The sequence below is a fragment of the Mesoplodon bidens genome (genome assembly GCF_964165515.1).
Source record: "Mesoplodon bidens genome assembly, chromosome: 14".
Lineage (NCBI taxonomy): Eukaryota > Metazoa > Chordata > Mammalia > Artiodactyla > Ziphiidae > Mesoplodon > Mesoplodon bidens.
The window spans coordinates 30,131,374-30,156,057 of record NC_138170.1 but is presented as its reverse complement, the minus strand read 5'-3'; the positions used below and the strand labels follow the sequence as shown (position 1 = coordinate 30,156,057).

At 35.3% G+C, this 24,684-nt stretch overlaps 1 protein-coding gene across 2 annotated transcripts in view; it reads left to right on the top strand.

The window, feature by feature from the left end:
* The window catches only part of GMCL1 (germ cell-less 1, spermatogenesis associated), a 44,721-nt gene that overhangs the window by 7,719 nt on the left and 12,318 nt on the right, over nt 1-24,684 (top strand). For both annotated transcript variants that reach the window (XM_081254617.1, XM_081254616.1), the window contains exons 3-10: nt 243-339; nt 1,435-1,532; nt 3,877-3,989; nt 4,953-5,018; nt 6,740-6,824; nt 8,433-8,523; nt 11,325-11,462; nt 19,917-19,986. In XM_081254617.1, coding sequence (XP_081110743.1) covers nt 243-339; nt 1,435-1,532; nt 3,877-3,989; nt 4,953-5,018; nt 6,740-6,824; nt 8,433-8,523; nt 11,325-11,462; nt 19,917-19,986 — 758 coding nt within the window. The remainder of the gene's footprint in view (nt 1-242; nt 340-1,434; nt 1,533-3,876; nt 3,990-4,952; nt 5,019-6,739; nt 6,825-8,432; nt 8,524-11,324; nt 11,463-19,916; nt 19,987-24,684) is intronic.

Here is a 24,684-nt window from a genome sequence, read left to right as displayed (position 1 = left end):
TAGGAAGTCAGTTCGGATAGTAATATGAGAATTTGGTATGGTTTTCAATAATTAAAGTATTTTGATAAGCCTAATAGTGTCCTTATCTTAATTTCTTTTCTCCTATCTGGCAGTTTGTTTTCTCTTGAAATAATATGATGCGTAAGTTTTGGTAAAATAGTTGCTTAGAGTTAGAAATGGGAAAATAATTTGGAAGACACAGAAAGTACTGCATAAGTGTGTTTTTTGTTTTTGTTTTTAAGTCTGGCTACTTTTCTAGTATGTTCAGTGGTTCATGGAAGGAGTCCAGCATGAATATTATTGAACTGGAGATTCCAGACCAGAATATTGATATAGAAGGTAACTGCCACCATGATTACTATTATGCAAAAATCATAAAAACATAAACTTTGTATTCTTTTGACAGAAAATAAATATTTTCTTCTAACTTTGTTGGCTAGAGAAAAGCTCCATTTAACACCCTAAGGTGACAACTTTATATTAATTTACTCCATAGTTTATCAATTCTGTTCTATGTATCTTTAATCTAGTCATGTCAGCCTTATCAATCTGTTTACTTCATGTTTGTAAATATATCTGCCTGGGATATAGAGGATGTAAAGTGAAGGAAGGAGAAGTATGACCAATAAACAATAAGCCAATAAACATTATTCATTGATTATTCCCTATATATGAAGACCTTTTCTGGGAATAAGTATATGAATCATGTAGTCAGTATTGTTTTAGAGCTGTAAGGCCCTTAGATGAGGAAGCTGAGGTCCAGAGGCTTTAAGAGACTTACTTTAGGTCTCAGAGCAGTTTAGTGAGCCTATATCAGACTGTAGGTCTCCTAACTCCTATTCTAGTGCCCCTGCTCCTGTCTTTGATAGCTGAAGTGGAAGTACCCAGTACTCACCTCATAGGCAAACAGAAAGGAATATTTATAAAGCAAACCATGTAGGACATGCATGAGAATGGCAGTAGAGAAAAGGATGGACAGACTTAAATAGCCATGGCAGCTGGGTGAGAGTGTGGCATGCATAGGACCAGGAGCTGTTCCACACTCCCCAGTGGTAAAGCACTGAAAGCACCAGGGTTAAGATTATCATTGGGTCTGTGTAGTTATACTTAATGATTGGTTTACTCAGGGATATCTCTATGAAACTTTTTCCAAGGGTGTCTTAATTCTGACCACTAACTAATGTCAAGATTAGATGTAGAAGAATCCAGCATGATTTGGTAGAACAGATGGAAATGTATAACATTGTTATTAAATTAGCACCATCAATCCATAACCATTACTAATAGTTTAATTAATGATACTGATCTTATCCTTTTCTGTACCTACTAGATTTAGACATATGTCTTAGTGTATGAAGACTGTCATTGTTATTTTTGTAATATTCTTACAGCTATAATTGTTATTTCATTCTACCTGTGTACTTTTGCTTTAAGCACTGCAGGTGGCATTTGGGTCATTGTATCGAGATGATGTCTTAATAAAGCCCAGTCGAGTTATTGCCATTTTGGCAGCAGCTTGTATGCTGCAGTTGGTAAGTATGCATAGTACTGAAAAAAAGGATCACACTTGTATCTTTGTTTCAAGGTATCTGTTCCAAAAACAATAAAACTTAGCTTTTTTATAACTTTTAAATGAAATGTATAAATATTCCGTTCATGATAAGTCTTTTAAAATGTTTAATGAAAAGCAGTTTATTACAAATGAGACAGTCTTGATGCCTATGTAAAATGAATGCAAGCTATTTCTGTGTGGATATCTTAGAATGACTATAATGTGGAAGGAAGGTACTTGTCTTAAATCCATTTACAGATTTCTATTCGTTAGTAACTTATCTTGACTGTTTTAAGCAGGTGGCTTATTACTAAGTCATATAGTTCATGGGTTTGGAAAACATTGAGTGCTTACTATGTAAATGTTTTCTTAATTATGAAATAATTTTGTGTAAACCACCTAAATGTATATAATCTATTGGTAGAATGACAGATTTGTTCATTCATCGGAAGTGTATTGAACAGTGTGTCAAGCTAGGCGTAGAGATACAAAGGTAAATAAAGATATAATCCACACCTTTAAGAAGCTCACAATATAATGAGCGTGTAGAGTGGGGGAGGGATGGTTGATATACAGCCTCAAAGGTAAAGTAGGAGCTGTCCAATATTATAGATGTGATGATAAACTTTCTGTAGGATTTAGTGGATGCACAAAGTGGTTGGTTTAACCTGTTGGTGTCAAAGAAAGAAGTTGTGTTTGAGGTTGAGCCTTAAAAACTGAAAATGTATTTATCTTGTGAAGTAAGAAGAGAGGGGAAGGAAGAACATTTCAGACAAAACTAAGACCTAGAAATATGAAACAATGAAGGATTAGAGAATCTGAGTGGAACATAGATCTAGCACAGAATATAAGAAGGGTTGGAGAGAGGGAGGCAGAGACCAGATCACGAAAGCCCCTCAATCAATACATTTTAAGAAGTTGAGACTTTACATATAAGTACTTTTGGAAAGTTTTAATCAGGGGAAAGACAAAGTTATATTTCAGAATGCTTTGGGAACAGTGTGAAGGATGAACTGAAGGAAAGATGAGTATAAAACCTATTACATTCCCACCAACAGCTGATTCACTTTGCTGTACACTTGAAACTAACACAACATTGTAAATCAACTATACTCCAATAAAAATTATAAAATAAATAAATAAATTAGAGAAATAACGATGAGAAAAAAACTCAAGGTATATTAACATTAAAAATTTGTTGCCACATCTAGGAGAATTATACTAGATATATTAAAATTAGTGTACATTCCATTAAATATGAAGAAAATGAAAAAAACCCTACTGCAGTAATCCACGGGAGGGTCTAAATGAGAGTAGTAGCAAAAAGCATGGAGAGGAAAACTGGTTACTGGGGAGGTTAAGCAGGGATAATCCACTGGACTTGGTGACAGATGAGATATTAAAAGGAAAGGGAATGAGTCTAGAATGGCTTCCAGGTAAGTGTAAAAGCCCAGTGGAGTCAACATTTTATTTTGATCATTTTAAAAAGTTGTTTCTTTTTATGTGACTTTTGTATACTGATTTATTTTAAGTATTAGTTAATAGCTTGCTAAATATCCTTGGCTGAGGTAATTTGATTTTTATAAATGTTTTGATCCTTTCAATACTTATTTCCAATAATTATACTTTATTTTTTAACTTTTAATCCTTTTTTGTTTTCGTTCTTAATTCACTTTCTGCATTATCTTTATGATTTAACTATTTAACAATAATACACTTGCATGACGAATATATCTCAGAAATTTGAGTAAAAAATGACCGGATCCTTTCCACATATTAAATAAAGTTAGCTATTTGAAATCTTCCATATAAGCATTTTAGATTAAAAATTCAATGTAAGTTTTAAACAATAATATATTTGTTTTAGGTGTATTTCTTAGGTATTGATAGGTGTTTTAAACTTTAATAAAAACTTTGATGATTCATATTGTTTACTTACCTAGCCCATCACCTGGTTATCTGACTATATAAAGAGGTCTTAGTTTTAAAAGAACAGGCAAAACAGACAGAATGCTGCTTAAATTTGCCAAGGTCCCAGAGCGGGGAAGGACAGAAAAGAAAGAGAATAGCAATATTCACCTCTGTCTTACTGCTTTTACTTCCTCCCTTCCATTTTCACTTCCAAGTATTTAGTTTAATACTTGCTGGATTTTTTTAGGTATTTTTACTGGACTTACAAAAAGACTTAGGTTTGCTGCACTTAATGAGTTTTCTTTCTTTCTTCCTTTTTTTTTAAATTTACTTTTTAATATGTAGAAGCACATATTCAGAGCTTATTTTTCCCATGTGAAATGGGCCTTTCCAGTGCTTATTTGTATTTACAGGATGGTTTAATGCAGCAGTGTGGTGAGACAATGAAGGAAACAGTTAATGTGAAAACCGTATGTGGCTATTACACATCAGCAGGGACCTATGGACTGGATTCTGTAAAGAAAAAGTGAGTTACCTTTCTTGTTTTTCCTTTTATCCTGCTTTAGGGAATTTGGCTGCTTTGGTTTCTTAAGAGAAGGTATAGCTATAAAAAAGAAAGAAAGAAAAGGGAGGATAGAATTTGTTACAAAAGGTCTGTTTTTACATTTGGACTATTTAGTAAATTCCTCAAAAGTGTGGTCTTTGTGATTGTGGGTGGGTTATACATGCTTATAAAAACTATGGCCACTCTTTACAGCACATCTCTATTAAATTTTTTTAAGCAGTAGGCATAATAGTCATTACAGTCGTCCCTCACTATCCGCAGGGGATTGGTTCCAGGTCCTGGGTGGATACAAAATCTGCGGATGCTCAAGACACTTATTTAATGGTGTAGTATTTGCAAATAGCCATCCTCCTGTATACTTTAAATTATCTCTGGATTACTTATAAATACCTAATACAATGTGAATGCTATGTAAATAGTTACAAATACAATGTAAATGCTATGTAGATAGTTGCTGGCTTGTGGCAAATTTAAGTTTTGCTTTTTGGAACGTTCTGGAATTTTTTTTTTTTTCTCCAATATTTCCAATTCTTGGTTGGTTGAATCCATGGATACAGAACCCGCGGATACCGAGGGCTGACTGTATATCAGTGCAACTACTGGCAATGTTTTTAATTCTTGAGAATTGCAGTACCCATTTTCAAATTATAAAGAAGGTAATAGAAGTATGTAAACCCCTTCATAAACCATTTAACACAAACTTGAAAATGAGGTTTTCTTAATGAGAAATGCTCTTTTTAATATAAAGGGAATATTCCCTTACTAACTGCTGACAAAAACAATACTAACTTTCCAATTGTTAAATTTAAAAATTTGCGCATGTCCTAGCAAGATTAATATTCTTTTTTTATTTTAACTGTAAGTACTACTTAATAAACCATAGATACACGATATATAATGTAATAATTCCATGTTTAATTTCAGGTGCCTTGAATGGCTTCTAAACAATCTAATGACTCACCAGAATGTTGAACTTCTTAAAGAACTCAGGTACTTGAATTTTAAATAACTTTATTATCATTTGTTAAAGTAAGCAAGACATTTTTGTATAAAGTAAAAATATATTGCTGATGAAAAAGTGAACAATTTAATGAAAGGTGTCTTGACTACATCATGAATTGAAAAAATGCTACACAAATTTCTTTTCTTTGTTGTAAATGATACAATGTATATTATGACTACTCCTTTAACCAATTTTAATGGAAAAATTCGTTGCTGCTATAAAACTATAGAAAAAGGGTTACCTCACTTTTGCTGGGCTCTTAGAGAATCTAAAAGTTTATTTTAAAAACCATCTTTTCCCATTGAGAAATTACATTTGAGGAAATTGCTTTAAACTTTTTGCTAAGCTTAGTGAAATTAAATTCACAATTAAGTTGGTCTTTTGAATTAAGTTTGCTTATTATTCCTTCCTTCCTTTCAACAAATAATTTCTGAATGTCTACTGTGTGTAAAGGTACTATGTTAAGGGCTGTGAAGGAGGCAAAGGTGGTTATGTCATGATCTCTGCCCTCTAGGAGCTTATTTGTAATAATGGAGCTAACTTATCTGCCCTGGGTCAGAGAAATTCAGAGTGGGAATGAACTTTTAAAGGCCAGTAGACTATGCAGTCACTTTCAGGCTTGCAGTTCCTTGACAGTGGTGCTTCTGAGACAACGGTACAAATGTCCCTAGGAATGTGTGGCATTCTGATGGAAATATGCAAAACCAAAGCCTTAACATTGCATAGCTTACTGGGATGTCAATTTTAATGATTTTGGGGGGAGGTGTGGGGAGGAGTAGGAGAGAAGTAAACATTTTTATGTTTAAATACATTGTGGAATAGAGAGAATTGTTTCTTTGGATTTACAAGATGAAATACAAAAATTAATAGAAATGTTAATCTTATGGCTAGCCTACTCCTGGATTCCTGGGTCCTTTCCTTTCCTCTGCTCTTAAGAGGTAGGTACTTTGGTAGAAAAGTTTGAGAAGCATTATTCTACCAAAAAATCATCACCTAATGATATCAAGGCATAAACAAAGCTCTGCAGTATGTTTGGTTTAAAAGTCATTAGAAACACTTTTTCTCTTTTATAATTTCTCGTTGAGCTTTTTCAAAAGGAAGATAAATCATAGTGGTCATCTTAAAGCCCCAGATGCTCTTCTGGCTTTTTGTGGCTTAAAGGAAGAAAAGAAAAAGGAAAAGAAGCAAAGAAAACAGCTAGTGATATTTCCATTCTAAATTTAAACTAACACAGATTTCTTGATTTTAATCTCCTTAACAGTAATAAAAACATGTTTTATGACTAAGCAGTTCTCTTAAGCCTAGAGGTGAAAGATAGACTTCGAAGATATATCTCTTTCAGTGAATTTTGACAAGTGTCCTTTTTTTTTTTTTAATTGAATGAGGGGGAAAGAAAAAAGAGGAAGGCTGCCACTTTATCAGAGCATACTAAAACTTATCTTACTGGGACCTTGCTTTAACTTGATTAATTAACACAGCAAAGCTCTTTGTTTCCTTGTCAGTACAAGAAAAGACCTTTCACAGCATACTGTCTGAATTAAAAGTATCCTTATGTTCAGATAGGTTCTTTGTCTTGGGCAAAAAGACTGATGTAATTTTTAATTCCACAGTTTCTTTTGATAAAAAAGACTTAAAGTTTTCAGTTCCACCAGGGTCTTTTAGCTTGTGCATGAAGAGAGGCTCATTACTTCTATTTTATCTTTTCTAGTATAAATGTCATGACACAACTCATTGGTTCATCTAACTTATTTGTGATGCAAGTGGAGATGGATGTATACACAGCCCTTAAAAAGGTATTTCCATAATACGATGTGTGTAAAGGTATCCCACTGCATTGCTTATAATAGTGAAAAGCTGGAAACAGCTAGTGTCCAGTGGTAAGGGAATGGTTATAAATGTGAGAAAAGTAAAAGGAAATATGCCAAGATGTTAAGAAGTCTTTATGTTTAGGGAGTTGATATCATGATTGATTTCAGTGGTATTCTTTATACTTTCCTCTCCTAAGAATACATTTCTGTTTTTTCCCAGATTTTTTTTCAACAGCTAACATGTTGTTATTTACATAGTCAGAAATGTTAAATGTTTTATATGTTTTTCAGAAATGTTTGCAAAATTGAGCTTTAGTTGAATTAATAACTTTATGATGAAGTTTTCACATGTTTTTCTAGAGAATGTTGAAATTCTTTTAAAGGTCTTTTGTACTTCAGGCATATATTTCACTTCATCCTTTTGAAAGGTTTCAACATTTTTAATATAATTTTGTTTTCACGACTCTCTGAAGAGACAAATTGACTATTACTCTTGATCTGTAGATGGTAAAACTTAGAATTCTTACAATTATTAAGTGGCAGGCTTGAGGCAGAACCCAGGCCTGTGAATTCTAGTCCATTGCTTTTCCCACTGCATAATTTTGCCTTTAGCCTTTTGTCCCTAGCTAACATGGGACAAAAATGTAGTTGAGTCTACACTCACAGTGTAGTTGAGTCTGTACTAATGCGGTCGTGAAATCTGGGAATAGTCACCTTCTAGGTTATATCATTGGGATTGTTTGTCTTATGATAGAGATGAGACTCTATTACTATTATTCCTCAGGACAGTTTAGTAACTGTGTTAACCAGTCGTTAAAGGAGGGTAGACAGTCCATTTCTATCTCTGAGCCACTGGTAGTATTCATTCTTTCCCGTAATTATCGATGAATGCTTACTATGTGCGAGGCACTGCTCTAAGTATGTCACGCATATTAATTCTTTTAATGTCCTGTGACATTGACATGTTATCATGCTCATCTTACAAATGAAGAAATTAAGGCCCAGATTACATAGTGATATAATTTCCCTAGCTATTAAATGACAGGGCTAGGATTTAAAAAACAGTAATGCTCTTCATTACTCTGCATACTGTCTCAACAGCAATTAAGACAATAAGAAACTCCTTTTTCCCATATTTAATTTTTTCTTTTATAATCTCACGTAGTGTGTAGTGAAACTGAATTAACTGGTGAGTAGAATAAATTAGTATATTTTATATATATATAGTATATTATATATAATATACATAATAGTGTGTGTGTATATTATACACACACACACACACACACACACACATAGAACATTTACCTTTTTAATACTATAATTACAGTGTGTCTGAGACCATAAGTACTTTTCAGGGATTAGCTTATTCCTTATCATATACTCATCTAGTTTTTATCTTTGGACCATGATTAACACCATGATGAATTTAAGACTTCTGAGCATATCATGTGATAGTTCTACTTCTTTCAGTTGCTTGTAAAATGGAAATTAAATTTTTTAGATATCATGTTTTAAGGAAGCAGTTTGAAAATGTAAAATCATAAGCTAAATGAAGTCTTCTAATTTTTTTAATTTATTTTTTTAACCTAGTGGATGTTCCTTCAACTTGTGCCTTCCTGGAATGGATCTTTAAACCAGCTTTTGACTGAAACAGATGTCTGGTTTTCTAAGAAGAGAAAAGGTATGCCTGAAATTTTTATTGAGAACTTGTCTTTTTTGTTTTAAATTGAAATTTAATTAAAATCAGGCCCTGATAAACCTAGGGGATTTTAGAGCTGGAGAGGACCTTAGCAATGATCTAATTCAACTCAGCATTTACACTGAGAAAATTGAGACTGGATAAAACAGATACAGAAAAAACAAAATTTTAATGGCCCTCAGATGCAAAGAAGTGGATAAAAATCATAATCCTTAGTTCACGATTTTTGTAGTACACTGTTATTTTTGGTCCATGCATGGCCACCTTTTTCATTTTTTTAAATAATGTATTAAACCTCAGTGAACTAATCTTCAAGTACTAGAACATTAGTAACTTCAGACTGCTCATGTGCTTCTTTCCTATTGTGTCCCTCTGACTTCGCTTTAAAAAAATGTTTAAGTGTTTAATGTTATGGCATTTTGCATGTCTTAACATGAATGCGTGGCATAGTGATGTGCTGGTAAGCTGCCTCTATAAAAAAATAATCACTTATTTGTAGCATTTTTTTAAATTTTCATGATACAAATTCTCCCAGCATGGCTAATTTCAGGCTAGTAACGTGACACCGCTGAATGTGGAGTTGGGAGGAAATGCATACCATCAGCTCCTGTGAGCCAGCACAAGCCAGATCCAGCACGCCACTGGACAATATATCATCCTGTTTTTTTGTTATTGAACTATTTCGTATTGTGGTATTGATTTTCATTTCCTTGGAAACTAAGGAGATTGAACACCTGTTTGTGTGTTTATCAGCCATATGTTTCTTCTTCTGTGAAATGTCTGTTCAGGCTTTTTTCCTATTTTAATATTGTATTTGTCTTTTCTTACTGATTTGTCAGCATTCTTTATATATTCTTGATTCTTTGCCATAAGTGTGTGTTGCATTTATCTTTCAGTTTGTAGTTTTTTTAACTTTTCTGAAGGTGTCTTTTGATGAATAGAGGTTCTTTATTAAAATTTAGTGCTCTTTTTGTCTTGTTTAAATAAATTTTGAGAATTATTTTATGTAGTGAGATTTACTAGCTAATTATTTTTCCTTCAAGCTCATGAACCAAAAATGTGTAAATGACCATATCAATAAAATCTAACTTGATTTGCTTGAAGAACAAAATGCTAAACTTCTATCTTAAATTATACTTTAGAGCTACATTATGGCATTTAAAGAGGGATTTGAGAAATTATAAAGGAAAAAAGTAGAGGAGAAAATTTAACTTAAAAAACAGAGATAAAAGCTGAAAAAGATAAGGACGGTGGAGAAGCTAAAAAGGCAAAGGGGGTCTTCCCTGGTGGTCTAGTGGGTAAGACTCCATGCTCCCAGTGCAGGGGGGGCCTGGGTTAGATCCCTGGTCGGGGAACTAGATCCCGCATGCATGCCACAGTGAAGATCCCACATGCCGTAACAAAGACCCAGCAGAGCCTAAATAAATAAATAAATATTTTGCGGGGGAGGCAAAGGGACTCAATGGAAACAATAGATGTTAGGTAAATGTTGACATAAATTTATGCTCATTTGAGCTCCAGTTGGATTAACTGCAGCAGTCCATCAAGAGAGAAATTATTCTGTAGCCTAAGTGGCAGAAACTAGAATAAGAAGCTGTGGTCCCCTTCTGGTTTTCCCACTCCAGGCTCTCCATCCCAGCCTCAGTAGTGTAAAAGTATGCATTTTAAGATAACTTTTCAGGGAAACATTTATTGCATAAGGCAAAATGTATGTCTGATGTCCTTGTTTTTCCGTGAGAACTTTATAAGTTGTTTTTCAGTGAGGACTTTATAGGTTTATTTCATACAGTTTTTAAATTATAAAAGTGATGAATACTCAGGAAATAAGACCAAAAAAATCACTCGTGGTCCCCTCACCCACTATATTTTAGTATATTTCTCTTAAGTTTTCTTAATTATTTGACTTTGCAGATATATATGGGTCAGGACCATCAGAACAATAGAAATTTAGAAATTTTTCTGCACAATTATATGTAGGGATTTCTTCTTTTATTTACTATCCTTAATAGCAACAAGGCTGAGTCCACTGCCATGGGTATACCTTGTAATAGAGAACAGGCTAGGGATTATGTACAAGTCTCTGCTTGATAGCAGTAACTCCAGATCTTTCCTTCCCACTCATGAAAGCATATTAGAATGCAACTGAGAGTATTTTTAGAAATAACCTTAAATTCTCCCTAAAAGAAAAAATTGATAAACTTGAATTATTTTAACAATAAATACTACCCTTGTGTTGCAAATCCATGGCTACAATGTCTTTGTATCTTATTTTGTATTTTAATAGAGAATTAATGTATTAGCTAGTGTTCATCACATGAAACTAAAGCATAAATTAGAAAGATCCCAAGAAATGTTCCATGTCCTGTGTATCTTGTAAAGATCCTTGAGAGAGGCATCTGGGCTCTAGAGTTCCACTGAAGTGGTGGGATTCTGGAAAGATACCTGAATCCTAACCACCATTCTCAAGCCTTCTTTTCCCACCTTGCTGCACTCACTGTAAGCTGCAAACTCCAGAAAGGTGTCAATTGAATTCCCAGCCCAAGGGTCTAATTAGGACCAAAGTTAATTTCCTGGGGCTTTTTTCTAAATCTCCCCAAGTTTTTTATCCACACACCCAAAGTTTATAAAATCCTTGAAAACTTTGAAACTAGCTTATTTGTATTCTAATAGACGTGTGTGTGTGTGTGTGTGTCCCCCTGCCCATAAAAACATGTAGGAATAAATAAATTGATTTGAAAAAAATGGCTATTTAATTTAAGCTGTTTTTTTGTTTTCTTTTACAGATTTTGAAGGTATGACCTTCCTTGAAACTGAGCAAGGAAAACCATTTGTGTCAGTATTCAGACATTTAAGATTACAGTATATTATCAGTGATTTGGCCTCCGCGAGAATTATCGAACAAGATTCTCTAGTACCTTCAGGTAAGAACATGAAGAAATTATGATTTTAAGTAATATCTTTCTGATTATAATAGTAATATCATAGAAAAAAATAATGAGGAAAATAGAAATTATCCTTAATTCCAATAAGGTATACATTTTTATACCAAAGCAGAATCATACCATATAGATAATTTTCTTTGTTCACATTATATATTGTGAGTATTTTCCCATATCATTAAATACTCTTCAGAACATTTAAATGGCTATATAGTATTCTATAATGTGTGTGTCCTTTAATTTGCTTAACCAATACGCTATTTTGGACTAGACTTTCAAAAGACTTTTGAAAAAAAAAATAAATTAATAAAATAAAAAAGACTTTTGAAGTACTATTTAGAGGTCAACTGCTTTTTCTATTAATACTCCTTAAATTTGCTATTTTCTGGTTTTTTTCTTATCCTAGTTAAGACTTTTTGTCAAAGCAAATGTAATACCTTTGCCAATTAAAATTTTAAAATTTTGAAACAATTACTGATTTAGTTTTTTAAGTTAAGTATCTAGTGCTTGTGTAGGATTAAGTTTAGTACTATATTTGCATTTAAGAAACAGAAAATAGAATTTGTTTGAAGATTGACTTGTAAATATGTATAGATTTATCTGAAAGTTATAATTTTTTGACACCTCGGTTTTTAATATAGCTGTGTGTTTATAGATTTAAATTGTTAACTGAAATCTGTAATTTATTTACAAAAGTATTGAATGGAAAACAAACCCAGAGTTAACATTTCTGGTAGTTTTAAAATAATGCATTTTTGGGCTACCCTGGTGGCGCAGTGGTTGAGAGTCCGCCTGCCGATGCCGGGGACGTGGGTTCGTGCCCCAGTCTGGGAAGATCCCACATGCCGCGGAGCGGGTGGGCCTGTGAGCCATGGCCGCTGAGCCTGCGCGTCCGGAGCCTGTGCTCCGCAACGGGAGAGGCCACAACAGTGAGAGGCCCGTGTACCGCAAAAAAGAAAAAAAAAAGAATAATGCATTTTTTATAAAATCACTCTAGGCAGGTTTATAGACAGTGGTTTTTTTGGTTAATTTTGTATAAATCATTTGTATTACGTTTGTGTGGGTCGTGGGTCTGGGGTTTTTTTGTTGTTTGTTTGTTTGTTTGTTTTTTAAGTCACAGTTTCTCTTGAAGGTTATGTTCCCTTATAGTATAGCAGTTCTATAATAGTTTTAGTATGTGTTATACACCAGACCCTAGCAATGGTGTAATATTAGATGCCAAGGCCTATTACATACTCCCACTCTAATCATACTTGCTTTTAAGGCTCTCTAGAAATGAATTTTGAAGGAGGTTAAAAAATAAAGTCTTTTGTAAAGTAGTTTAATTCAGGTGTTTCTGTGACGCAAGTGGATAAGCTTTATATTTTTGGAATGCAAATGGGTACAAGTATTTCTAGTCTGAAATATTTTATTTAGTATAAAATTAAAAAGAATTTATATCCTAAATTTCTGACCAGATTTCAGCCATTTTTTTCCTGACCTAAAACTACAGTAAAGGGCATTTTTTTTCCTTTTAGAATATAAATGGACAAATAGTTTTTCCTGTATATCCAAATAAAAGTTATCATTTCAAAAGCAGGGTATAAGTTAAAATTATATCCCATGCTCTTTGTGAGAGGGCAGAAAGTGGCCACATAGCTCACATTTTTAAGGTACATTGGTAAATGCTCTCAATAGGAATGTATCCTAGATTTGAAATAAATGAAAATAATTTCAATTACTTAGCTAAAATTGACTGCTCATTTTTCAGAAATAGTGCCAAACACGTGTTAACATTATTCAAAGTTATGCATTCAGTAATCTGGGGAATTTTAATGCATACATTTTGATCATCTTTAGGTCAGAATTAAATTCAAATAGAAATTAAAATAGAAAAAATTAAATTAAAATTTTAATAGAAATATGTTTAATTCCAAATTAAATCAGGATTTTGTATAGACGCATTGTATTTTAGGATTTAACTGTGTCAAGCACAGTTGAATTCCATTATATCATGGAATTAGATTTACCTTAGGTCAGATCATTATGTGTGTTTCATTCCATGATTTCGTTGTCATACTTCCCTTCCCTTTGATACCTCTGACCTCTCTTGTTGCCATTCCTCCCTGACCTTTCTCTTATGTCCTCTCATGTCTTCCATCTCTTCTCTCCCAGAAGAGACTATTTCCCCTCTGTAGAGGACATTCTGTCTCTTAAGACACCCTGCTAATAAAGGGTTAGGAGGCCAGATAGTCATGGGCCAGCCCCCTCTGTTGCATATGATCCAGCTCACCCTCTATTCTTTCTCTTCTGATCCCTAGTCATTCTTCCACATTCATTGAAGACTTGGGCACTTAATTTCTGTCTGCCTCTCTACACCTGTTCAGTAACATAATGTGTCCATGTTATCATTCCATTTAGTACCCTAGCCTCCTAGTAATTTGACCTCAACTCCTGTAACATTTATCTTTGCTGATCATTAAGCACTTGCCACTTATGAACCTTGTAACCCAGAATTTCTCACCATGAGAAATCCAGTAGTTTGCAAGCTGTAACCTTCTAGCATGTTCATAGCCTCATTCCTTTTACACTGCTGTTTGCTTTCCAATCCGTCTTTTCTAAATAGATAAATTTATTTGTTTATTTATTTATTTATTTATTTTTGGCTGAGTTGGGTCTTTGTTGCTGCGCGTGGGCTTTCTCTAGTTGCGGTAAGCGGGGGCTACTCTTTGTTGCGGTGGGTGGGCTTCTCATTGCCGTGGCTTCTCTTGTAGAGCGCAGGCTCTAGGCACGTGGTCCTCAGTAGTTGTGTCACGTGAGCTCTAGAGTGCAGGCTCAGTAGCTGTGGCGCACAGGCTTAGTTGCTCTGCGGCATGTGGGATCTTCCCAGACCAGGGCTCGAAGCTGTGTCCCCTGCGTTGGCAGGCGGATTCTTAACCACTACGCTACCAGGGAAGCCCTCCAATCCGTCTTAAGCCTTCCATTTTCTGCCAGTCTTTCAAACCTCCTGCCTTTTCTTCCTTTCAGGCCTGGATTTCATGTTAGATCATCTGGACCACTCTCTTTCACAGTTGCTTTCAACTCTTTGTCCTTCTACTTTACAAAATTCGAAAACTAAATTAAACCTTCTTTGTTTCTATACCTTCTACTCTGTGCTGAGTACTGCTCCAGAGCATTCTATAACTTTTGTATTGGTGCCACTGCAAACTCATATTTCAGTGCTAAGCCTGGACCTTGGGACTCCTTATATACTACTTTTACTTGGTCATTCCTCTTTTTCATTTGCTTCAGCAATTATATATCAAACCTCTGCCACTCTGTTCAAGCTTCCTCTCCAATAACCTCGCTGTCAGTATGGGGACTCTCCTATTTTTTAATATAAATTCTCCTTCAAATTTTTATATAAATTTTATATAAATTTATAAATTTTTGCAAGGTAATCAGGCAGAAATTTGTTTAGATTCCTGGGCTTCTTCACCTGTCCTTCCTGTCCTGTCCCAGAGGTTTTGAGGTGCTCCCTCCCTGTGCAAGCCAACCTTCTACTGTGTTCATAATCCTATCACTTCCTGTTTATTATGGAATTTTGCACTGTCATTTAATAATCTGTGTCTTCAGCCCCCTCCTGTTCTCCCTCAGCTTATAAGTGTGGTCAAATCTCTTATTAAAAAACAAAACAGGGCTTCCCTGGTGGCGCAGTGGTTGAGAGTCCGCCTGCCGATGCAGGGGATACAGGTTCGTGCCCCGGTCCGGGAAGATCCCACATGCCCTGGAGCAGCTGGGCCCGTGAGCCACGGCTGCTGAGCCTACGCGTCCAGAGCCTGTGCTCCGCAACGGGATAAGCCACAACAGTGAGAGGCCCGCATACCGCAAAAAAAAAAACAACAAATCCCTCCCTCCCGCTCCCGCCCCCCATGTTGACCCTGAGTCCCCTTCATGGTAACTGCTCCTGTCCTTATAATCACCTTCTTCAGAGTTGCTGCTCCATCTCCTTACCTTTCAGTCACTCCTCAGCCCACTTCAGCCTGTCTTTGGCCCCACTATTTCACTGAAACTTTCTAGCGAAAGTTAGGTTTGTCCTGTTTGTAAAATCTAGTGGCCTCATGTTAGTCTTACTTTAACTTCTCTAGCATTTTATATCATGGTTTGTTAGTTTTTTTCTTGAAATTCTTACAGTACTACCTTAGTTTAGAAATGCTGTACTCTCCTGATTCTTTTCCTGTCTCTCTGACCATTCCTTCTCTTTTTCTTTTGTAAGCTTCTCTTACTCTGCCCACCTCTTAACTTCCTGAGGTTGCCCTTAGCGCATCATTGATCTTTTCATTCTGTGTCGTGTCCCAGAGTGATTCCCTTCATTCATATGACTTACTGAAAGATTCTAGTTCTGACCTCTCCCCTGAGTTTCATACTTGAATATCCAACTGTTACTAGCCATGTGTAAATTGCTTCAGTTCATCTATTCAAAACAGTACTTATGGGCCTCCCTGGTGACGTAGTGGTTAAGAAGCCGCCTGCCAATGCAGGGGACACGGGATTGAACCCTGGTCCGGGAAAACCCTGCATGCCGCGGAGCAACTAAGCCCATGTGCACCACAACTACTGAGCCTGAGCTCTAGAGCCCATGTGCCACAACTACTGAAGCCTGCGTGCCTAGAGCCTGCGCTCCGCAACGAAGAGTAGCCCCCGCTCACTGCAACTAGAGAAAGCCCGCACACAGCAACAAAGACCCAACACAGCCAAAAATAAATAAATAAATAAATTCTTTAAAAGCAAAACAGAACAAAACAGTACTTATATCTTTCCTCTCCAGCTCTAGTCCCTGGTATTTTCTTCCCATGTTCGCTTATCAGTCATCAACGTTAAGAACCCACCCAGCCTCACAAAAAATGGCAGAATCCTGCAGGTTATCCTGTCCTCCTCAAACTCTCTTCCTCCACATCCGTTCGACATGTCCTATAGATTTTCCCCTAGATAATCCTCAAACTCACCTCCTTTTTTTGCCTGCTACCACTTCGTTGTTAAGACATCGTCATCTCTTGCTAGATGACTGTAGTACAGAATATACCTGTGTTCTGTTTGGACTGTATGTTTTTCATCTGTTTCTCTCAGGTACATAATACAGTGCTTGACAGGTAGTAGGCACTCAGTTTGTGTGAACTAAAATCATTTTCTGAAACATACTAACTTACATATGGCCTAATACTGTATTTACTCTATCAGATGAGTTTAGGTTCTAGCTCCTAACCTAAGAACCTTAAAGGGGAGGAGGAAAAGTAAACAAATATGTGTAGATTCTTCAGTGTCCCAGGTTATATGCCAGATTATAGATTTGGAAAAGTAAACAAATACATGTAGATTCTTCACAGTGTCCCAGGTAATATGCCAGATTATACATTTAACACCTATCATGTAACATAATCTTTGAAATTATCAAGGTAGTTGTTCCCATTTTATAGTTGAAGTGAAGTATTACTATCCTGTCATACAGCTAGTGAGAAGCAGAGCTCAACTGCAACCCCAAGTCTTTCCTGTTCTAAAGCCCATATTTTTTTTGGCTACATCTTACTTAAAAGAAGTCCACTATGTTTAATCTCTTTAAGTTTGCATATCCAGTTGCAGAAACTTAAGCAAACTTAACTTTGAATTCAGACTTAACTTTGAATCACCATTCTTTTGAGTATGTTTAATTTCTTGGCTTTTGATAACAAAGTAATGAAATAGATTTATTCCCTTACTTTGCATTGTGGGCAAGAAAATAGGTATTATTGTAACTTTTTATATCAGGAATTACTGTTGTGGGAATAATGGGGAAACTTAATGCTTAATATTTTCGTAAATTCAATAGAGATGATAATTGTTAAAGCAGTATGAATTTTATGAAAATAAGTTGCTTAAAATGAAAAGGTATATACATTCATGTAATTAGGTTTATTGAGAAATACTGTACTCAGTAAATTTGTCATCTTTTGGAACTAGATTTTTAGGTTATTATACATGAAGATCTTTGACACGAACTTCTCCATAATTTTATACTAATATACCTAGATGCTCTGTACAAAATATTCTTTTATCCAGATAGGAATTTTTTATTATGTAGACTGTCCTTCACCTTCATGATCTAATTCTGACTTAACGTGTTTCATATAACATTCAACCTGTAGGCTGTTTTTTGCTATATGCTTTACTGGTTGTGAGTAGATTTTTGTATGTGTATATACCTGAATATACACTGTTTCTTTCATTTAAACAATAAAACTAGGCAAATTCAGGGCGTATCTTATCTTTCTGTTTGTGTTTTAAAGTTCTGTAAATCTAAGACATTTAGATTTTCAAATAGTATACTTTTGGAGACCCCCTTCCCCATATCCTTTGTATAAGACAAGAGAAATGATCTAAATAAATTCATTCTGACTTATCTCATTTATTCTATTAGAAAAGTACTGTGTTTACATTCAAAACTGCTGTTGAGACTGATTCACTTTGTTATAAAGCAGAAACTAATAAAAAAAACTGCTGTTGATTAGATCTGCAGCTGCTGATTTATAGCACTGTCAAATGCCACTTTGATGTGCCCGTTTTGAGTTTTTGTTTTGTATCTTGGTCTGATAAAGTTTAAAAGTGCTTAAATTTGTTTTCACTGAGTGGAAGTTTCTTGAAGGCACTTTTTCAGAATCTTTCCACTGAACACTAACTCTGCCAAAAAGAATTCTGGCAAACTCTGCCTAGTGTATCTGCGTTTTGGGAGATATGTCTGCATATAATCATATTAAAAATTCTGTATAAGGCAAATTGTTTCACTTATTTTTATCCCATGTTTTTCAATCTCATTTTATCAGAGGTTTCCCCCTGTGTATCAACTGTCAACATTGCATTTGAACTAGTGGTTCTAGTGACTTATTTTGGGGCTGCTGCTACTGGATGAACTACCTGTGACCAAAAAGATTTCTAGTTTGACTTTTTACTCTTTTATATTAAGGCAAGAAAGGAGGGACAAAAATGTGTACCCACATTTTTAACTTTTTAAAAATGCTTTCAGGGAATTCCCTGGCAGTCCAATGGTTAGGATTCGGTGCTTTCACTGCCGAGGCCTGGGTTCAGTCTCTGGTCAGGAAACTAAGATCCCGCAAGCCAGGTGGCTTAGCCAAAAAAAAATGCTTTTAGTTTTAAAGGAGTTTATTCAAAGTTGTTGAAACTAAATTTTAAAACATTTTCATGGGATATAGCTTACATGATATTTGAGAATATGAATGTGTAACCCTTTCATTCCATTTTTATAAATGAATCATGAAAAGCCTATTCTATCTCTGGATCATCGAGTTTCAGACTACAGGCATAACCAGTAGTGAGTTGAGAAATCATTTTAATGGGAAGGGATCAGCTTTTTTTTTTTTAATAAAATACAGTAAAACAGAATTTTAAAATCCAAATACCTTGCAAATAAGATGAACAATATGTGTGTAGGTATACTGAGTCACATAAACTTTGCTGTTAGTCTTTACCTACTGAAGATGAATTGTTTGTGGCCTAGATATTCAGCAGTTATTCCTTATAATAGCAACAATATTATTTTAGGGAAAGAAGCACTCATAAGTATATTTATAGAGAATTTTAAGGAAGGACACCAATAAATCAGTGCAAGTCATCTGGATACCTTTTATTAGGTAGAGAATTATGAAGTGAAAACCCAGATTTTAATTGCACTAGGGTTTTTCCCCTGCCTTTCAGTAGAGGTAGAGAAATCATTTAACTTAAAAATTAGAAAAACTACCCTTTTAGTTGGGAATAAATAAGAGCAAAAAATAAATATGGTGCTAAGCCAGTTCTGCTTATATTTTTAATAAATCCATGTTTTTATGTAAAATAATTAAAATTTCAGCTTCCACAGTCTCATTTTGTGGAAAAATTATATGCTTATTATTAAAGGGAAGAATATCTATAATTATTATATTCCATTTGTAATAATTTAAATTATAATAGTTATCTAAATCGTGTCAAAATTATTTCTTGAGTTGCATAATTCATCTAATAATTTAGAGATGGTATATTTCTCATTAATTGTTTTCAGATAATTTAATATAGGAACAATCCATTCAGTTTTCTATTAAAGCTTTTGTTAAAACTGAAAATATTACTTTTAGTATGTTTCTCACAAATGAAAAATAGTATGAGCTATGAAAAGGAAATTATTAAATACTAGAACATACTTTTAACTAAAGTTTTAAATGTATGTGATCTAAGTAGAATCTGTCCTAAAGCAGAGGAAGATAACATTTACCACTTTAAAAATCATTAAGCTGTATCGTTATAGCATATTTATAAAATAAAATTACCAGCTTTACTTATTGCTGTTTTAAACTTGAATTTTAAAATGGTAAAAATTTTATCAACTTCTTAAAATTTTTAAATCCTTTATGTTTTTCCATATTTCTTATTATTCTTATATGTATTTTTACACTTCAGAATGGCTATGTTCTGTGTATAAACAGCAGTGGTTTGCTATGCTCCGGGCAGAACAAGACAGTGAGGTGGGGTAAGTATGGTACATCATAACATTGTTCATTAAAAAAAAAAAAAATTTTTTTTTTTACTGAAATATAGTTAATTTACAATATTGTGTTAGTTTCAGGTGTACAGCTAAGAGATTCAGTTGTATATATATATATTTTTTTCCGATTATTTTCAATTATAGGTTACTATAAGATACTGAATATAGTTCCCTTTGCTATACAGTAAATCCTTGTTGCTTATCTGTTTTGTGTATAGTAGTTTGTATCTGTTAATCTCATACTCCTAATTTATCCCGCCACCCCTCCCTTTCCCCTTTGGTAACTGTAAGTTTGTTTGTCTGTGAGTTCTTCTGTTTTTTATATAGATTCATTTGTATTCTTTTTTTTAGATTCCACATATAAGTGATATCTTACAATTGTCTTTCTCTGTTTGACTTACTTCACTTAGTATGATATTCTCTAGGTCCATCCATGTTGCTGCAAATGGTAATATTTCATTCTTTTTTATAACTGAGTAATACATATTCCACTGTATATAAATATACCACATCTTCCTAAGCCAATCATCCATTGATGGGCCCTTGGGCTGCTTTGATGTCTTGGCTCTTGTAAATAGTGCTGCTGTGAACATTGGGGTGCATGTATCTTTTTGAATTAGAGTTTTCATCTTTTTGGGATATATGCCAAGGAGTGGAATTGCGGGGTATAGTAGCTCTAATTTTAGTTTTCTAAGGAATCTCCACACTGTTTTCCACAGGAGCCGCACCAATTTACATTCCCACCAACAGTGTAGGAGGGTTCCCTTTTCCCCACACCCTCTCCAGATTTATTATTTGTAGACTTTTTGACGATACCCATTTTGACTGGTGTGAGGTGTTATCTCATTGTAGTTTTGATTTGCATTTCTCTAATAATTACTGATGTTGAGCATCTTTCCATGTGCCTGTTGGCCATCTGTATGTCATCTTTGGAGAAATGTTTATTTAGGTCTTCTGCCCATTTTTTGATTGGATGGTTTGTTTTTTTTGAGTTGTATGAGCTGTTTGTATATTTTGGATATTAACCCCTTGTAGGTCACATCATTTACAAATATTTTCTCCCATTCCCTAGGTTGTCTTTTCATTTTGTTTATGGTTTCCTTTGCTGTGCAAAAGCTTTTAAGTTTGATTAGGTCAGGTCCCATTTGTTCATTTTTGCTTATATTTCTTTTGCCTTGGGAGACTAATCTAAGAAAATATTGCTACAGCTTATATCTGAGAATGTTTTGCCGATGTTCTTTTCTAGGAGTTTTATGGTGTCATGTCTCATACTTAGGTATTTAAAGTATTTTGAAGTTTTTTTGTATATAGTGTGAGGGAGTGTTCATATTGATTTACATGTAGCTGTCCAGCTTTCCCACCACCACTTGTTGGAGAGACTGTCTTTTCTCCATTGTATTAATATATTATTGCCTCTGTTGTTGTCGATTAATTGACCACAGGTGTATGGATTTTGCTATGAATTTTTAAATGTATTCATTATGTTGAAAAACCAGTAACAGTATTAAAATCAAGAGCTGTTAGAGAAAAGATCATATAATCAGCTTTTATTCTTATATTTCTATAACTATCAATATTATAAATATTTATCTTTTTGGTCAATTAGTATAACAGAATGTTTGTATTGTCACTTGCTATATTAGTAAAATTGAATAATTCATATACTTTGTTTCACTTAGTGTTATGATATTCTTTTAAGCTATTGAAATATTACCTGGAATAATGCTTTCATAAAGCATGATCTTCATATATATGTATAGGTAGAGCCAATTTTCTTATTTGTGGCAGTATTGTCAAATTCTCACTAATGTAATAGGGTTTTTTTTGTTTTGTTTTTTTAAGTTCTTTTTTTAAAAAAATATTTATTTATTTATTTATTTATTTGACCGCACTGGATCTTAGTTGCGGCACGTGGGATCTTTAGGTGCAGCACACGGGATCTTTTAGTTGCAGCACATGGGGTCTTTTAGTTGCGGCATGCGGGCTCTAGTTCCCTGACCAGGGATGAACCCAGTCCCCCTGCAGTGGGAGCGTGGAGTCTTAGACACTGGGCCACCAGGGAAGCCCCCTGTAATAGGTTTTTTGAAGACTTGAGTGTAAGGTGAATTAACCCAACTGGTTACACAGGTGCCTTCATCAAAAGCATATGACCCGGGCTTCCCTGGTGGCGCAGTGGTTGGGAGTCTGCCAATGCAGGGGACACGGGTTCGTGCCCGGGTCCGGGAAGATCCCACATGCCACGGAGCGGCTGGGCCTGTGAGCCATGGCCGCTGAGCCTGCACATCTGGAGCCTGTGCTCCGCAATGGGAGAGGCCACGGCAGTGAGAGGCCCGCGTACCGCTAAAAAAAAAAAAAAAGCATATGACCCTTCTAGAAAATATTTATGTACTGTCTTCATTTTAAGAGAAAGCATATTATCTGTTCTTTCAATGTGTAGTGCTTTGCAGTTCAGAGAAGTACTTCCACACTTATTGTTTGATCTTTATACTAGCTCCTTGGTATAGGCAGTGTGAAGAGACAGTCCACCTGTGAGTATATAAAAAGGTTTTAGGGACTTCCCTGGTGGGCTGGTGGTAAAAAATCCGCCTTCCAATGCAGGGGATGCAGGTTCGATCCCTGGTCGGGGAACTAAGATCCCACATGCGGCAGGGAAGCTAAATCCATGCACCTCAACTAGAGAGCTCGCATGCCGCACACTACAGAGCCCACATACTCTGGAGCTCGCATGCCACAACTAGAGAGAGAAAACCTGCATGCCACAACTAGAGAGAAGCCCATATGCCACAACGAAGAGCCTGCACACCACAACAAAAAGATGCCACATGCCGTGATGAAGATCCCGTATGCCACAACGGAGACGCAACTCAGCCAAAAATATAAATAAATACATACATACATACATACATACATAAATACATAAATAAATATTAAAAAAAAAAAAGGTTTTACATTTAAATTTTTTTCTGCCCTGATCTCTTTTAAATTATTTTTATACACTAAAGAACTTACTAAAATAATAGCCTAGTTGTGTTTATAGCTAAACAGTGAGTGTGTGAAAGGGTTCTATAAACTTAAGATAATGATTGCAAGATTATTATCCAGGGTTCTTAGTTTCTACTTTACTTGTAACTTATATCCCATCTTTTCCCAAATATATTCATAGCATACTTATCTTGCACAAATACAGTAAGATCGTTGAAATAGAAATGAGACCCCTCCAAAAAATGAGAGTTAGTTATTTACTGGAATTCAGATTTGAAGCATTTTGTAATGTATGAAATGTTTTATAAACCATCCTACCTACTTCTTTTGTATACTCAGTTTTTACATGTTGGATGTTCTCTATTTTTCAAGATTTTTCTCATGTGTATCCTTCTTGAGTTTAATATAGAGCCTCACCTAAGAGACTGAGTTAGAATAAGTGGCTTTCTTGCCTTCTTATTATGTATATGACTGTATTGCCCCTAATGAAGCACTCTCTTCCACACATACTGAGCATCTGCTCGCTACCGTAGGGCTGCTAAAGTGAGAAAGACAGTGTACTCCCTTGACTCTAGGTTATAATCTAGTAAAGTCTCCCTCCAGTGTTCTCTTCCAAATGCTTTTCCACATTGCCAACGGGATTAGCCTCCTAAGTAGAAATATAATTTCACTTCCCTGCTTAAATAAGACCAGGGACATTTGATGATAGTTAGGGATTATTGCTTTATGTGTGATATATATTTACAGATTAAAGGATATGATGTCTGGAGGGTCAGCCTCAATAATAATCAGTTGGGAGGGATGTGGGGAGAAGTGGGTTGGGAGTAAAACTAAAACAGGATTATTGAACCTAGATGGTGAGAAAATTTGGCTCATTGTACTATTTACTTTTTTTTTATGCAAAGCTTTTATTTATTTATTATATTTTAAATTTATTTATTTTTGGCTGCGTTGGGTCTTCATTGCCGTGCATGGGCTTTCTCTAGTTGCGGCGAGCGGGGGCTGCTCTTGCTTGTGGTGCACAGGCTTCTCACTGCGCTAGCTTCACTTGTTGCGGAGCACAAGCTTTAGGTGCGTGGGCTTCAGTAGTTGTGGGGCGTAGGCTCAGTGGTTGTGGCTCACGGGCTCTAGAGTGCAGGCTCAGTAGTTATGGCGCACAGGATTAGTTGCTCCACAGCATGTGGGATCTTCCCGGACCAGGGTTCGAACCCGTGTCCCCTGCATTGGCAGGTGGATTCTTAAACACTGTGCCACCAGGGAAGTCCCTATTTACTTTTATATGTTTGAAAGTTTTTGTAAGAAAAAATTTTAAAGTAACAGAACAAATACATGGGAACTCTCTCTTATCTACAGGAAAATTTGAAACTCCTGTGAACATAGCCTGTGGGGCCCTTCAACAGTCTGTCCCAAATGCTTTTTGCTTTATCTCCTCTCATGCTCATTTTAGGCTCCAGCTGCACTAAGTTCTTCATACATTTAGTATCCTTTCGTGCTCCGGGCCTTTTTTGCTAGTCCTTCTACCTGGAATGCCCTTCCTCTGCATAGAGTTCACCCCTGATGTCTACCCCAACAAACTCCCTCTCAGACACAAATAATACTTCCTCTGTGATGATCCCCACTTTTAATCCCAGGCAATAAATCTGTGCCTTCTTCATGCTCTTAACATCAGTTCTCTCCACGTTATTACATTTTTACTTATGT